Source organism: Lineus longissimus, chromosome 4 (genome assembly GCF_910592395.1).
Source record: "Lineus longissimus chromosome 4, tnLinLong1.2, whole genome shotgun sequence".
Lineage (NCBI taxonomy): Eukaryota > Metazoa > Nemertea > Pilidiophora > Heteronemertea > Lineidae > Lineus > Lineus longissimus.
This window is the reverse complement of record NC_088311.1, coordinates 18,966,131-18,983,403: the sequence shown is the minus strand read 5'-3', so window position 1 is coordinate 18,983,403 and position 17,273 is coordinate 18,966,131. Positions and strand designations below refer to the sequence as shown.

The 17,273-nt window shown below is 44.2% G+C and overlaps 2 protein-coding genes across 3 annotated transcripts; one reads left to right on the top strand and one right to left on the bottom strand.

The window, feature by feature from the left end:
- Positions 1-3,861: 3,861 nt before the first annotated feature.
- Positions 3,862-9,754, top strand: LOC135486500 (uncharacterized). The gene has a single exon (XM_064769320.1). The coding sequence runs from the start codon at positions 4,114-4,116 to the stop codon at positions 9,409-9,411; it is 5,298 nt and encodes a 1,765-aa protein (XP_064625390.1). The 5' UTR covers positions 3,862-4,113; the 3' UTR covers positions 9,412-9,754.
- Positions 9,755-9,845: 91 nt separating this feature from the next.
- On the bottom strand, positions 9,846-16,997 carry LOC135486501 (caspase-8-like). 2 transcript variants are annotated; one of them, XM_064769322.1, is made up of 7 exons: positions 16,869-16,994; positions 16,329-16,771; positions 15,050-15,285; positions 12,694-13,650; positions 12,254-12,469; positions 11,443-11,911; positions 9,846-11,037 (listed from the first exon to the last, which is right to left on the bottom strand). In XM_064769322.1, the coding sequence occupies exons 2-7, from the start codon at positions 16,676-16,678 to the stop codon at positions 10,902-10,904; spliced, it is 2,364 nt and encodes a 787-aa protein (XP_064625392.1). In that variant the 5' UTR covers positions 16,679-16,771; positions 16,869-16,994; the 3' UTR covers positions 9,846-10,901. The 2 variants fall into 2 exon arrangements, with proteins under 2 accessions (XP_064625392.1, XP_064625391.1); XM_064769321.1 differs by having other exon boundaries at positions 16,329-16,997.
- Between the last annotated feature and the right edge of the window lie 276 nt (positions 16,998-17,273).

The following is a 17,273-nucleotide window of genomic DNA, read 5'->3' as shown; positions in this document are numbered from 1 at the left end:
TACTCGTTGGATACGGATGGATTCTTGATGGCCTTTTCAAGAATGGTGGCACGCAGAGGAAAACCGATAGAAGTCGTCAGTGATAACGGAGGGTGCTTGGTAAAAGGAGAGAGTACCCTGAGAGAATTCGTGGAGGGCATGGATCGGACGAAGATAGTCGACTCTGTGAGTAATCAGGGCATCCGTTGGAAGTTCAACCCTCCGTATGGCTCCCACCATGGTGGGGTGTTTGAGTCGCTCATTAAGTCTGCCAAGAAAGCCTTGTATTCGATTTTTGGAGAAGCCCGCCTGACTGACGAAGAGTTGCTGACAGGGATTGTCGAAGTAGAAGGTATGCTGAACTCCAGGCCGTTGACGTATGTTAGCTCCGACCCTAAAGATTTAGAAGTGTTGACGCCTAATCATTTCCTGGTAGGACAGTGCGGTGGACAGTTGGCTCCCCAGATCGTGGATGAGACTGACTACAACCCACGACATCGATGGCGCCTAGTCCAAGACATGTTGTACAGGTTCTGGGTTAGATGGCAGAAGGAGTATTTGACTCTCCAACAGCAGAGAGGAAAATGGAGAGAAGTCCATTCTGATTTGGCAGTCGATGATGTCGTTGTCCTGCAGGAGCAAGGTTGCCCCCGTTGGAGCTGGCCGATTGGAAAAGTCACTGAAGTAGAGAGAGGTTCTGATGGTCATATAAGAACAGCGACAGTCTTGTCCAGAGGAAAAACGTATCGACGTCCTATCACGCGCCTTGTTCCGTTGATTGCAGCCGATGGTGAGACGACTACCGAAAAAGCAGACGACAAGAAGTAGGTTAAGTTCTGAGGAACTATATGTATATATATATATTGTGACATGGCTAACTCGGATCATGTCACGGGGAGGGGTGTTGTGACGATCAGTGATCGTTTGTTATTGCGATCAGCTGACTTCTCCCTTGACCCGGTTTGACCCCGTTATTGTATTATTATTTCCGCGCCAAAAAATTGTTTACCGAGATTTTGCGAGATGTTGGCGAGACTTAGGTAACACCCATGGGCATGTGTGTTCAAGACAGCACTTCGACTCCGTCCGCGATTGAGTGAGGATCGCCGCCGGTTCTGTACTATTCTATAGATGACAACGCCCAGAAGTTCGTAGCGAGATGGTTGAAATGGTGGAAGCAGCGTTGAAATGGTGGTAACGTTTTATGATTGATTCACGCCGTACTTTACCGATAGAATGGAAAATGCCATAATTTTACCGGTGTGAAGCCTTTCACGCTTTACGTACATTTGTATACGGCCGATGCACTGACCGTGTGTATCGTGCTGTGTTTGTAAACGTATCACCAGTTTGTGTCTTCCTCTCGCTAATGTATAGCTATCTGTGCATTTAATTGACATGGTTTTCTATAGTTTGAGAAGGGGTCTAAAAGGGGGGTGTATTAATGTTTGAAGGTGCATTCTGGTCTTTGCGGACCAGGTGCTTCGAATAGGCTCGCGTAGATCAGGTCGACCTGAGCAACTTTCCACTCCACTCTTTTAGGCCTATTTTCGATGAATGGGCTGTAATGTTGTTGATTCTCGGTTAGAATGAATCGTTATCGTTTAGTATTTTAGTCCATTGGTGTTATTGGACATACTCGAACCTGTTATATAGACTTTAATAATTATAGACCGTGCGAACGGATTTCTGGAAAACCATTATATAAAACCCAGTTGTATTTTGGGACTAAAAAGATGTTGTGTTAACCCACGTTTTAATCTGTGTATGTTGAATTCAGGTGACTGTTTGATAGTTATATAGTTAGAAGCCAGTGGGTGTGATTCCATCACTGTCTCTCCGCTTACGCCAGAAGCCGTGTTGACGATTTGGACGAATCCGCCCTGCAGAGATCGAGAAGGACGAGGCCTTGCTGTTGACGTCCCTCCCCGTTTATAGAATACCCGTGGCGGTATAGTATTCTTAATTTACTGGCTAGTTTATTGTTACGACCTGCCGGCTAGTTAGGACTAGTCTGTTGCCATCTGGGCAGAACCGGTTGAGTCGAAGTCATTTATATAGTCCTAGCTAGCGGTCAGATTGCTTCAGTCAGCCTGAGTCAATGTTACAGACTGTTTGTGTTGTAGCACGCTTTGAGTTGTGAGAAGCATTTTAGTATATATCCCTTAGCGGAAAAAACTTGTATTGATATATTCCCCTTGGTGGGAAGATAATTTGATATATATATATAATCTACTACGCCCTTCTACTGACGTTCCGGGCTGGAAGACCGAAGTCTGCAATCAAACACGAGACGGAGGGTAGCCTGTTGTAGATGCCGGAGAAGAGACACCGCAATCGTGTGTAAAACTAGTACGGAGCCGCTGGCTCTAGGCTGAAGCATTTACAGCTATAGTGAATTGTAGGTATCTTATGATAGCTTGTACCATATAAATATACAGTCCTCTTCATAAAGTAATTAACCTCTGGCATAGTTCTTATCGTCATCTTGTCAATTCGTTGATCGCCAGAACATGACCAACGAGTAGCCTAGAATATTAAAGCGGTCTTCTCCCGGTCTTCTGGTTGTGACCTTGTCCACATCATATGCCTACAAAAATGTATAGACTTTATCAGAAACTTTTTTTACTATATTAAATGTATGCTTGCAAGTCGTCAGTGAAAAATGGAATTTACATTGACACACCGGTCTGCATGATCTAGAATAGCAGCCTGACCGCTCCATGAACCTCGCCTTACAATCTTGTTCCAGTGCCTCCGTATCACCTCTTCAGGCTGTAAACTTTCCTAAGAAACCTATTGTTGTTCCTCTTCACCAGTTCTCCATCGAACCAAACCAGGTCTCTACATTGTGTCAAGAAGTACCATTCATGTGTTACCGTGACACACGTCTTTATCACAGACTTGTGAACCCAGGTTGTGAACAAAATGTAGCCAAGGAGATCTATACACCATCTTGACCCACCAAGTTTTTTTTACATCATTCTCCTCTTCAGGACGAGCATCGTCGTATATCAACGGTTTTCAATATACTTTGCCTCTCGATATTACGAAATTCTTTGTATGTTAGACGAAGGAGCGAAAAACTCTGACTCTCAAAATTGCTGTAGTATCTGTGGAAAAACCCAAAAGACACTCAAATTTTCGTCAGAGTCCGGTTTTGCGACAGCCGTATGTGTCAGATGGGCCGGGTGGTCGCTCTGTCTTTTGCCTGACACAATAGCACTAGGTGAAAACATGAAGGCTCTATTTGACATAAACATCCGATTCGGCTGTGACTGCCAGTGCGATCAAGTCAAAACCACAGACAGATTAGTCAGGTTGTCTTCTACAGCTCGTGTATAAGATCAAAGACAGCTATCTTCGAAAGGGTCGTATTTAACATTTTGGTGGGGGGGGGGGGTCGCTTTCGTTATAAATCTGCACGAGAAACACGTTTTCCAGAGACGACCTCTGCAGACGTAAGTTCTTTGTACCCCGCTTTGTCCCCCCCCCCCGAATGGGCCTGTTTGGACGACAGGCGTCGTATCTAAAAATCTTGCGACTTCACCACAGTCTATTGTCTTTGGTTGAAAACTATTTTTCACACCATGCAGGGAGCGATGCAAAGAAAAACCAGGAACTACATGTAATTAATTCGGAGACAATTAAGAATAGCTTATACCTTGATCTTAGTTTTATTCCAGTTAAAATAGAACCTCGGTATGAGAGATGGAGGTGAATTTTCCGTATCTTGGGAAAACACCACGTTGTGCCATTTGTACCATATTTTTTATTTCGCCCTTATGTGACGATGCAATAATAATTATAATGGGTATTCATTGTAAGTGTGGGTCTCTCCATGTTGTTTCTAGATTACTGAACAAATATTCCAATAAAAACACAATTATCACTAATTAGGGCAGATCCAGATGTGCATGGGGATGTGTTATTTTGGTTACACTGTTCGTTCAGCTTGGTCGGGTTGAAACGATTCCTCAGGCATGCTGATCGGAAACTGAGCAGCCCAATAGGCGAGCAATTCGCCATTGTCACACCCACAATAGGCGCACAGTGAGTTTCAATAGACGACCCCATTCCCCGTGTTTACATCAAGTTCGTTCAGCAGACGACAACACACACCCGCCGGATGTGATGTGCTCAGAAGCAGAAATGGCGGTCACTGCAGTGGTAAATTTTCGTGAAAAATTTTCGGATAACACGGGGAAGGTATCCTTAGGACGCCAGGCAAGGACATCTATAGGATCTTGTAGGACTCCTGAAACCACGAAACGAAAACTTCAGTTCAATGGCATTACGAGATCAGTGTTTGAGGGTAAGACATTTTATTTGGATATTCGCTCGTCAAGATATGTTAAGCAGATACGTGCTGATGTACATCAGCTTGGCGGCAGGATTGAAGACTTCTTGAGCAAGGATGTGTACTGTGTTGTGACTGATAATGCTGATTTTAAAAGTGGGAAAGAGACGCTGGATGTCTCCTATAAGGACAGTTCTCCCACCACTGACGGGGCGGCCCCTGCTTGCATGACAAGGGGCAAAGCCATGCTGATGAAAGCAGCGACAAAAGACAGATTGACGTCTGCTGCGGACGTCTTGAAAAATGCGCGGAACTGGGGTGTCTCTATAAAACATCTCGGCGAAATAACTGCGCTGATAAAACGCGAAAAGGCTCGAGGCTTTGGGAAAATGTCCCCTCAAGCCCAATCGGAAATCGGGGACTCTGTCAGGAATTCTCGTCGTAAGTCACAACCCCATGTCAAAGTCAAGACTTTCAAGACGCCATTCATAAAGATAGAGGATACTTCACATCGGTTTCGCCCTGATCATAAGGAGTTTGAAATCTTTCCGTCTGTGGATACCTCAAAGCCGGATTATGTTTTAGACTCTCCCTTTGTTGACTACGTGCGGGATTCTGTCAGACTTTCTAGGGATTTACCTGTGAGTGTCGCCCCTTGTAAGAACTCGGGCATGACTGGCCCCCTCGCTACGGAGCCGAAACAACCAGGGATAAAAGATAAACCGATTACCGGGACGTTCGATTCCTGTAAAAACCAAGTGAACAGTGTTAAGAAAGTTGGAAAAAGCTCCAAGAAAGGATATTGTGAATGTTGTTGCTCTTGGTACACTTCCCTCCATGAACACCTGAATAGTGAAATGCATCAAAAGTTTGCAAAGGATGATGGAAATTTCAAAAGTTTGGACGAATTGATTTTGTCTTTTCCTGGAATTTCGTCCAACATTCAACTTTGTGGGGCAAAGTCAGACAGTTCTGACTATAAAGTTTTGACTGATGTGACGAACCTTTTTCCGTGTTCTGTACTAGACGGAGAAAAATGTTCTGTTAGAGTCTCACCTAAATTGGTCTCTCCCACGGACCGCTTCATCAAAGACAGTGCCTGCAAGGAGCCTTCAAAATTCTGTGAAAGGGGTCAAGAGTATTTTGACCAGCCTCCTCACATGGATGGGCCGTATCATGAACATGCAAGTGTTATGCACCCCTTGCACAAATTAGGAGACATTGTCCATGAACCTCTGTTGCAATCTAATGAGACATGCCCATTGCTCGTGTCTGCTGTTCCTCCACAAGGTGTCGTCAGTGGCGCTGCTGTGAATACTGAAAATGATAAAGCGAAATCGAGTGTGTGTGTCGAGAAGTCATGTCATTCACAGACGACAGACTCAGATGATAATTGCGTTGACAGTGTAGCAGCTGATGCGAGCGGTAATAAAGGAGACGTTTCAAAGCAGAATGTTTCGCAAAACCCCCCAGCCATCCTTGCGCATATCTCCCCACCCGCCGCCATCAAACTTTCTGACCCATCCGTGTCAACATGCCAAACGTCTGCCGAAGACACAGTGGACGGACAACCTAGCGGACAGATGATTCTATTTGTTCCTTCGTGCCAGTTGAATGCACTAATGTGCAGTTTGGCGGACAGCGATAATGAATCGCAAGATATTGATATGCATGATGCTAATGATGACGTATTTATGGGCCACAATGACGTCACACCAACGTCAAGTGAAAAGTGCGGATTTGATTTTTGTGATGGGGCAAATATTGGTGCGAAATGTTTTTCTGGTGTTGAGACTTGTACCTCAACAGTCAAGGACGATTCTTTCGTACGATTTGTCGCTAATACCAATTTAGTACGGGACTTAGATCTCGACGGCACTGTCCTGGGTACACCTGCCAAACTTGTATCGAACACGCCTGCAGAGACAGTCTTGGATACACCGCCTAGAACGATTTTGGATACGCCTCTTGGAACTGTTTTGGATACTGTGATGATTTTAGGTTCGCCTGGAAAAACGGTCGCTGATGAGACGGCCGTCATTGATACGCCTGCAGAAACGGTAGCTGATCCGGATACTTCTGCTGAGATTGTCGCGGATACTCCGGCTGAAACGGTCGTGGATACACCTAGTGATAAGGCCGTCTTGGATATGCTTGCAGAAAATGTCTCGGATGCGCCCAGTGACATTCTATTGGATGCGTCTCCGGAAATGATCTTGGATACGCCTGTAGAAATGGTCATGGATACGCTTGCTGAAGCGGTCTTGAAAACGCCTGCTGAAACGGTCTTGAATACGCCTGCTGAAACGGTCTTCGATAATCCAACAGAAACAATCTTTGATACGCCATCTGAAACAGTTTTGGACACACCCGCAGAAAATGTCTTGGAAACGCCCTACGATACGGTCTTAGTTACGTCAAAAGACACAGTTTGGGATACACCTTGTTGTACAGTCTTGGGTACGCATGCAGAACCGGTCATGAATAAACCTTTCGAGACTGTCCCAGCTGTCACTACGAACGTCTTGCAAACGTCTGTAGAAGCTGTCTCGGTTACCGAAATTATGGATACGCCCATAATGTTCGAGTTGGATACACTTGCAGAAATCGTTTCGGATACAATTCGTGATCTGAAATTTTCCTCCAAATCTGTTTTAGGTAGTCCCTCTGGTGCGAATAGCACGTGTGCTGCATCGGTTGTGACCGCTCTCGCAAAAAACACCGCTAACGAATCGCCTAGTTTCGATGACGCCCTGAATGAATTAAAGGGGAGCATCATGGACAATTCAACGGTCATAATAACACCTGATGATGTCTGCAGCACCGCTTCAAATGAAGGCGGAACCACTTTGTCGAATGTCGCCGAACCTTGTGTTGACGCCATGGGGTCGTTTCCGGAAGATGCTTCGTTGGAAACCATTGCGTCTGCGGAATATTCCGAAATCGCAGACTTACATGTATCACGCGTTTGTGATGAGGACTCTGACGGTTACAGTTCTGATACCATCATCATTGGGGATCTGGACAATTGCGATATGACAATGCTGCCCGACTCGTCTCTTGAATGTGAAAAACCGAATATGCCACGTATTAAATTGGATACATCTTGTGATAGACTGTTGAACGTGGCATGTTTTGATGAACAATCCAATGTAACATCTCAATCGGATTCAACAAATGTTAACAATGATTACAACACTGCATCTGCTAAGTCGTCAGGTTTTGTATCAAAATCCAAACACGACTTTGTGGGCGATTTCAGCGATCTGTCGTCTGCCGACTACGAAGACGATTTTGCTTGTTTTAAAGAAATTAAGAGCAGCATAAGTGGTGTTATTCGGTCCCTAGAAGAGGACAATAGGTCTGCTTCAGAAGGGTTAATGCCGCTTGATCTCAGTTTAAAAAAGACTCCGTCCTTTTCGACAGACTTTGGTGTGCGCTCATCGGAACCTGAAACTAGTGTGCACTCGTCTCTAGGTTTTGCGCGCGCAAATAGTGAAATGATTACAGCTGGATTTCGTGCAGATTCTCAAACCGATAGTGACCACGCGAGTAAAGAAAAATCCTGCAAATTGGAACTTGTATCTCGCAATTCGTCAGATGCTCTTGTGGACACTGAGCGCGGGGAGTCGGTTGTCATGGACTCCGCATCGACAGGATATCCCCGCAGACATCCCGCGCAGGACAGTAACAGCGGACTTAGCCTAACGGTAGAAAATATTTCCGAAGGCTATTCTAAACCGAAATGGGAAAACACCTCAAACTCATCCGGCCTGTCTGGTAAGGACAACGGTTTTGAAAATGTAACAAGGCAAGGTATACCCCTTGTACCCTGGGCAAAAACACCAAGCGGTAAGAACGCTCTGAAACCCCCTGTGCCCGAATTGTCACAAAAGGTGGAATACTGTGTACAAAAGCATATGGTAGACAGTTTGCGGCAGAGGATTTTCGGACAATCTGGCGCCATGCCTGATGACGTCATGCAAGCATCTGCTGCACCTCCGTCTCATAAATGTTGCGGGGAAAACTGCCACGTCTGCTCAGTTTATTATCAATATCAGCTGATGTACATGATGCAGATAAATCAGTATAATTCCTACGGTGGTGTCACGCAATTTGATCCCTGCGCTAATGTTCTGATCCCTCCAACGCTGGCTGTACGGCGCGCTTGTGTCACACCAAAACCCCGTAAAGTTAGAAAAATTCGAAAGAGAAATCTCTCTGACGTCACAGATGCAGCTCTTACTGTTCCTCCTTGGAAAGTTGGCGAGGCGAGTGAAAAAGGGACTGATGACGTAGAAAAGTCTACTTGGATTGTAAAACCACTCAAAAACGCGATTTACAAAATGGAAATTCCTAAAAACGTGACATCACGAGCACATGTTGCGCCGGACATGAACGATTGCAAATCGAACGCATTTGAGGAAAACGGAAAACGTTTGTACGAAAAAATTTGCGAACAAAATATCGCATTTTCAGTACCTGATGTGGATTCGAGTACCGAAGGTGAAAATGTAAAACTGTCGAGGTCTGCTTCTGAAAATTCGAGCAGACACGCAATCTGCCATGACGCTTTTTCCAAAAGTCGTCTGCTTCCAGAAAACGACTCGTTTCTTGAGCAGCCGTCCAAAGCAGGGTTACCGAAGAACCCGATTAAGGAAGACTCATCAAGTCCAGAATTACCTACTGCTGAAGACACTTTGAACTCTTTATGTGATGGGAGTACCAGTGCCAAATTGGACCCGGAATGTTGCTTCGGAAAAATTCGGGAATCTCCGGTCATTTTAGATGTGGCGACAGATTTAGTGACGTCATCACCCGAAATATCAAAACTCTCTGTCTCGAAGTCCAAAAATCACTGTACTGTTCTGACACCAAAAGGTTCAGTAGGCCAACAAAATTCCCAGTGGGCTGTTGAACATAGCGGTGGGCTGAAATTGAAATTTTGTCGCGTTATGTTGACGCCTCTAGGTGACGTCACAAAACCGGACGAGATGTTTTCGCAATCTGAAAAGGTGGCACCACGTAGTACATGTACGAAAAGGAAAAGGCCGGTTTGTTCTAGGACTGGTGTGCAATATTGCATGAGTGGTACAAAACGCAAAAAACGGAGAAAATTGCAGTTTGAGTGAAAGTTTATTCGTTTAAGCCAGGTTTTTCTATAGTTCGAAGGTGTCCGTCTTCTCGGTCTCTGAGCCTGATCTTGGTCAAAAATGAAGTTGTTTACCGATTGATGGCAGCACCTTTTCTATTTATGATAATCCATTTGTAGTCGCGACGGCTCCTGATCACGTTTACTGTTCCAACGTATAATATGCTGTCAGCGGTCAAAAAACGATTAAGAAAATGGAAAGTCTCTTTATGTTTGGGTCCGTCGCGGTTACCAACTGCAAAGGCCCATATCCACATGCGCAATTTTGAGAGCGTTTGACGCTAAAGACAATTTTAGTGAGGGCAGGGCAGCGCAGCGTAAATTTACAAAGCCCTTGGACGTCAAACGCTAGCTAAATGTTTTAATCTAAGCGGCTTTTGGCCTTTTTAGAGTAAAAAATGTGATACATACATGTATGCTGTGAACTATCATTTGTTAAAACCTTGTGACTAGCACTCTTGCTCTGCGTGATCTTATAGGGAGACTATAGGCAGGAGACATGTGGGCCAGATTAAGTGACACGAAGTCGCTCATAGATGTCTCGACTATCTCCCACTACAATGGCACTATTCTCGCTTGTACGAGGCATATTTCTACCACAAAGTCACACCGGACGAGTTCCCTTACCAGATATACTATCAGTATCCTGTGGACCACTGGTTCGACCCCGAGTTCCTACCTATAGGTTCCCTCGACTTTTCAAGATCAGTGCAGCAATGAAGTGGTCTGAAGCAGTGGCTCGGTGCCAATGGCTATTCTCTTCATAGAAAAAATATGAGATGGGACAGCCTTAAGGTTCATCTAAGAGATGTTAAGGGTAACTTCATCATAAAACTCCCGCGCTTTTTTAGTGCTGTGACACTTGCGCATCGTAACAATTTTTACGTTTCCATGGTGACGCAAATGCCAATTTTTGTCTTTTGAGTATTTATTGTTTTATTGTTACTTAATCGTTCTCGTTTACTCATTCTAATACTCAGAATAAAGTGCGTGTTTTAGCATTAAATTTTCGATATTTTCTTTGTGTTTTTGATATTTGTTATCAGATTGATAACACCATTCTATGCCCGGTTATGGCGACAAAAGAACCGCTGGGTCTGTGTGAGGAATTTTAATTCAATGATGACGGCTTAAGGCGCAAGTCTAAAAAGACAACTGAATACGTCGGACAAGGTCATATCACACCGGTTCTCCAAATTGGTTACCCTTACTAAGTATTCTGGACCACAGTATAGACGCGCCGGAATCCTTTGTCCAAGCAGAGTCGAAAGACTCTGGTCCAAGGAAGGGTCCTTGTCTGACTCCTCATTGGCCTTCCCTCCCCATGTCCGACTCCCATGCGGTCCATTTCATCATCCTGATTGTCTCTCGGCGGCAGGTCGAGGCCGGTCCACTGCGACCGTAGTGTACTCCGTGTAGTCGAGGGCGGCAAATCACAGCATTCGAAGATACACATGTATATTGCTACGTTCATTTCCTGAGGAACACTTTCTTGGTCAGAGTTATCTCTGGCTTTGGGATCTGTTTGTAAAGTCCGCCCTCAATTTCAGCGGTGTCTTTGGCGACTTCCCCGTTCACCATCACCATGATGCTCGTGATGTCCTCCCTGAAAGAAAACGGACATCATCGTCGGAAGAATACATAAAGACGATGAATGACAATGAATTTGGAACTTCAGAAATTAAGGCAAAAACGCGCCTGTCCTCCTTCAAGAGTCGAACCGAAATTTCCCTGATATCAGACAAGACCTATGGCTATGTTTTATTTATTCACTGCACAGATAAAATGAAGACGCGTAAAATGATACATCGATCATTTAGCTCTGAACTGATGATGAAAGATGAAAGTTAAGAAAATCTTTTATCATTTCCTGAAAGTGGGTGCAAGAACCAGGAAATTGAATTTCATCGGCCTTACCGGGCTCCCCGTTCCTTCGAGTTGAATCCCACACGTCATCTTCACCGGTTCCTATCTCGTTCATGATGGTCGATTTGGAACTATATCTACCTACCTATCACTGTATTTTTCCAAAGTATCAACCAGTTTCTGTATGTAGAATGACCCCGTCTCCTTGTCCAGATAGGCAGCATACCCCGGCGGTGTTGCATATCCCATAAGAAAGTCCGCTTCAGTCGGACTCATACGTGTCTCAGAGTTAGTCCCGTCAGCCCGGACACCCACATCTTTCCGGTTCCCCTGGCATGCCTCGATGAAGAACAACTTTGGCTTTCCGTTCAATGTCGGGCAGTTCTGACCAGTGAAGTGTTCAGTAATCTTTCGGATATTTACCGGGATGACATCGGTGCCGTAGACGATTCCTTCAGCGCCGTGGGAAAGGATACAACAGACGAAACAGTCATAAAGAGAGTGATCATTGCCGTAGGCGGCTTTCTTAACGACATCCATAATCTCTTGACTCGTCAGATCCTGCTCGCTTTGAATCTTAAACTTCAGCTTCTTGAATATGCCTTCTAGACTTTCTGAAAAATAATGGGAAAGAAGAACTGGGTCGTGATCCACGAAGGAAAAGATGGGGGAGGGGGGGGGGCGGCGCATTGCGTGGGAGAGCAACGATTTTTTCAAGGTGTCCCACTCCAAGTCCAAGAAGAAAATAACTGTATTCTTCAAACGTAAGTTCTAACGTTCTTCTAACGTAAATTCCAGATTTCAAATTTCCAAAATTCTCTGGGGAAGGTCCCCCAGACCCTCCAAGTGTTCACAATCGCACTTTTGATGCTCTGTGTACATAGCTGTGCCAATATTTCCAAACTTTGTGGATCCTCCCCTGTCTTCCCTCGGAACATAATTGCAACATTGATTACCTCGATCACGGTCACTCGCAATGCGCTCTCGCAATTTCTCCTCGCGGAACTTCATGTTGTTGATGATGAGGCAGAGTCCACGCGGGTCCGCAGTCATTTTGTAAAACAGGACGTCTTCGTCCACTTTCTCACTTTGGCATTTCAAAAGCGGTTCGGCAACTTGGAGCCTTATCGCCTTGATAACAGAGGGTTTCTTTGGAAGGTCTTCAGCCAATACTGAAAAAGCATATACAAACTGTATTTTGATGATCTGATTGCAATTTTCGTGCTGTAGCGGTACATATTTTCCTATCACACGTGTTTTCTAGCAGTTTTTCCCCGTACTTGCCTTCACGTGTAGACTTCCAATGAATACACCACTGTTCATACAGAAAAGTTGTCGTCTAAAAGAAAGTTCCAGAACCCTCTTCTTTACAAGGAATCGAATTCGTGTTACTTACCAGCTAGTGGTTCCTGATGATTAGTCATCTCATTTGAAGAGACGTTAATGGTGTCCACGCTACTCTTCACCAAATCATGTTGTAGTGGTTGAAGCGGAGCCCCGTCCGCTGGCTTGGAAGTCTCCCATTCGTTTACACAGCTCCTCCCAGAGGTTCCCAGTTCGCCAAAAAGAGAAACATGACACTCATCGCCCTGAAATGATGGGTTACCGATCACAGCCGCTTGCGCTGGAAGTTTTGCACCTGAAGAAGTTGGGTAAAAGCCAAACTGGGATGCTGGAGTTACCATGTCTTCTCGTTCTGTTGCTTCTGAATTAACAGATGCCTGTGTACTTGGCAACAAATTTCGTTGGCCTGGTGGTTTAATATCTGCAAGAACGAGGGATTCAGGATTTCGATGACTGCAGACCGATTGGCGTGGTTCCTTTGGGCAATCAGCCGTAGGCACTGATGGTAACTCTATCAATCCATGGTCGTCGGAAGAGCACTGACTGGACTCATCACCAACGTGGATCGTGGGACTTGCGGTGGATACTTGTACCTCGTCATGTCCAAGCGATATACCGACATTGACACCGGCCTGGCTAATATGTGTCGATGAAGAACCCGGACACTTCTGTTCCATCTCCATCGTAGACAGTTCTGACTTTTTTCCCTCAGCGAGACGGACGAAATATGTTGCAGCCACTTCATCTATAGTTCTGGTGCCGGTATTTTGTAGTCTGACACGTGGCAGCTCTGACGTAATATCTGGCGCTTCACGATTCCCGCTCGTACATTTATCTTCAGAATTGTCTTTCACCGCGTCCACTTGCACTGGACAGTCCCTAAACCGACTGTTGTCATCGACTCCCCGGTACTTTTCTGTTGATTCGTGGCTCGGTTGGAGCGGATTCTTCTCCGGCTTAGACATTTCTGCATTGCTTTCCTTCCGATCATTTTCATTATCTCTGGCAACTGAAAATAAAGGATCCAGCAACACAGCGTACAATATTATATTCACCTCGTAGAGGTTTTTGGTAAAACGGAAACCCCCAAATGGTTTTTGAGATTGTGAAAAACCTCTAACAGTTTTTCATATCCCTGAAAAACCGTGACCTCTACGGGGGCATATTTCTTTTGCCCGAAAAACCATTTAAGCTTTTTCCAAAGATCTAGAACTTTCATTTCTAAGGGTGTGTAGATCGAATACTTCGTACCATATTTTGGTCCAAAAACAATGATATTACTTTAGGACATGGTGACGTTTTAATATTTACAAAGCAGAAAAACAGATATCAGCACATATTTTATCCCGACCGACAATTGATTTGCTTGTCACCGTAACCTTCATAACCGTCTATGTTCTCAAAGATAAGAGTAAAAGTTCATGATATACAGCGTAGGCGGTAAATATGCAAGACCCTCAATCATTGACCATTGGCCATTGACCATTGACCATTGGCCCAGGGCCGGAAAAGCGACTATTAACTCCCGATTTCCTCAGGATAATAATAATGATATTAGAGGATTTATATAGCGCTCGATTATGCAAGGCATTTTTGAGCGCTTTACAAAGCAAAACACTCCCTAAAAGATGACGCTTAAGGAGTGATTTGAACTGGGCGATGTTTTCTGCCAAGATAATACTCTGGGGAGATTGTTCCAAAGCTTGGGGGCAGCCGAGCAAAAAGCCCAGTCTCCAAAAGTTACGCAGCGCGTAACCGGCACCACAAGCAATAGCTCAGAGACACCACGCAATCTATGATGAGACAATGGTTGCCTTACCTTGACCATATCAACCAGGTACTGATGAGCATTACCCTGGAGGGCCTTAAAGACTAGAAGTACCTTTGGCGGATGGACCTTTGGCGGATATGGTTGAAAATTCTAATTTTCCAGCATTGAATATTTTGACTTGGTAAATATATTCTAACTCTGTGGCACTGTTATTTAAGTTTCACCTTATAATCGACCCCATAAGCAGACAATATCATCAACTAATGGTGTGGAAGATTTCAGTTAAAAATAGTTAAGAGTTATATCGAGATAAGCTGAGTTATATTTTATGTATATTATAATATCGATATCGTTATTTATCATTGTAAGGGGCCGATGACCTATATCACGTATGATGGAACTATAAACTATATATTTGTATGTATCAAATCGGAGATAATACCCAATAGATAATATTCTACTTGAAAACTCAGTGTGTGCTATTTGAAAAAATATGACCTGGCGCTCGAAACGAAATTAATGTACATTGGGCTACGCATCAGTTGACAAAATGATTTTGGTATCAACAATTGACTGTCTCGGTATCATTTCGGGAGTGCATCATTCCATCGTTTAGTCAAGACTGTAACCAACCTACCTTTATAGTTTCTGATCAATCCCAAGGCGGTAGGATTGCTGATAACCGCTTCTACGTACTTCTCCAAGAGATCGCAGTTGTCTCGCCCCAGGTCCCCGCTCCTTTCTAACGCCGACAGAAGAGAGTAAGCCGAATCGTAGGTCGTGCTTTTCCGTGGCAGATAATCAGACAAGCAGAAGGCTAATTCGTTTACCTCGGTGGCGTCCAGGCATGCAGCTACTTTCATGATCATAACCCTAAATGCAGATAAAATGGCAATAGCCTGCATCAAGTATGGATTAAATCGCATCTATACTACATGTCCATGCAGATGGTTTGTGAAAATACATTCCATGACGTAAGAAAAAACAGCATGCAAACTAATTCAAACAATCTCCGTGAAGTCATTCATGTTTTCTAAAGTTCGTGATATTTTGAATGATTTTGATAATTAATTGATGTAATTTACGTGATGTATTCCATGGTAAATTCAGGCTTCTTTTGGAAATTCTGAATCAGATCAAAAGGCAATACATGGTTTGCGAAAATACATTCCATGACGTATAAAAATATAACAGCATGCAAACTTGTTCAAACAATCTCCGTGAAGTCATTCATGTTTTCCAACGTTCGTGATATTTTGAATGATTTTGATAATCAATTGATAAGATTGCAATTTGCATGTATTCCATGGTTTCTTCCAGTTTCTTTTGGAAAAGGCGATCACATTGTCAGTTTGACTTACATTTTTTTTACCTCAGTTTTAAACCATACATCAGTCTTTAGTTTGACTTACATTTTTTTACCTCCGTTTTAAACCATACATCAGTCTTTAGTTTGATTTACATTTTTTACCCCAGTCTTTAACCATGCCTCAGTTTTTAGTTTGACTTACATTTTTCTACCTCAGTTTTAAATCATACATCAGTGTTTAGTTTGGCTAGGCGAGGGTTGAGCTTTGGGTTCCAAAGGCCATATTTCCTCTTCGGTGGATTCCAATTTAGAAGCCCCAAGCTCCTGTCACCTACCATATCACCTCTCTAGCACCCTTTTTAAGCTGAGTGTATATCATGATACGCTGGAACTATGCGAGAGGGTTAATGGTCTTGAAATGAGCCATCAATTTATCCTGATCTTGTGCAAGAAACAATCTGTATTGTGCCTAGTTTTCGAAGTCGTAGGAAGACTGAGCATTACCTAATTTCAAGGTCACCATTAAAATTTGCAGTCAGTCCACCATCCTTTTGTTGCCCCATGTGAGCACAATGTCCCTGGAACACAACACTTTATGCTGACTTACCGATACGGATCAAGCAAAGACCCCTTGTCTCTCGTCAAGTTCTGTACCTCACAACTATTGGTCCCAAGCTTCTCCAGCAAATCGCTCCTCCGTGTGGCCTCGAGGCATTCCGCCAGAAACCTCGTGTTCCCCTCACCGACTAGGTTCCGATTGCATAAAATCTCTAAGAGAGCTAGTCCAGATTTTATTTCCGTCAGTTTTCCATAAGGGATGTAGTTATGACACAGACATTTCAAATTCTGAATGTCATCTTCATCCAAGTTTTGTGCTATTGCATTTAGTTGGATTCTGATATTCTCATATGAAGGAGATACCGCGTCCGCCTGTACTTTGTTGTTCTTGCCAAACATAGTGACAAACTTCCTCGCTCCCCGTATAGTATTTCACGTTCTACGGCTCTATGGAAAGTCCACAGGAAGTATACGTACGTTCAGAGCACCCTCCTGAACAGAAAATATCAACATGCATTTCATTGTACACTGCGTGTACTCTTCTCAGTAATCGAACCAGGAAGTGAACCGATAAATGGGATTCCCCTACTTGTTTTCCGTCGAGCGACTTTTCTCTCAATACAAAATACACCGAATGTTGGCAATTTACGTCATCTTTGCTTACGGGTATTTTCGAAAATTCGAGCCGCCGATTTAAACAACCCTCCGGAGTGGCGCGGCCCACCTAATGACCCCCAGCGCCACCAAGGCATTGGCACAGAACCATATTATATTCTCTGGTTCTTTGGTGGCGCTTGGGGTCATCAGGTGGGCCGCGCCACTCCGGAGGGTGGTTCGAATCTCCACGGACCATCCTGAGGAAATCAGGGGTTAATGTTCGCTGCTCCGGCATGTTCGCTTCTCCGGAGCCCAGCGAACATTAACCCCTGATTTCCTCGGTCGGACCCGTGATATCACTGATCGTAGATGAATGAGATTTCACATCATAATGAGG

Excerpts from the sequence above, each read along its gene's own strand:
- LOC135486500 (XM_064769320.1), top strand. The coding sequence starts at position 4,114 with ATGTGCTCAGAAGCAGAAATGGCGGTCACTGCAGTGGTAAATTTTCGT.
- LOC135486501 (XM_064769321.1), bottom strand. The coding sequence starts at position 16,678 with ATGTTTGGCAAGAACAACAAAGTACAGGCGGACGCGGTATCTCCTTCA. Across the intron at positions 13,651-15,049 it reads ATTGATCAGAAACTATAAAG|TTGCCAGAGATAATGAAAAT; the intron begins GTAGGTTGGTTA and ends CTTTATTTTCAG. Across the intron at positions 11,038-11,442 it reads TTGGAAAAATACAGTGATAG|GGAGGACATCACGAGCATCA; the intron begins GTAGGTAGATAT and ends GTTTTCTTTCAG.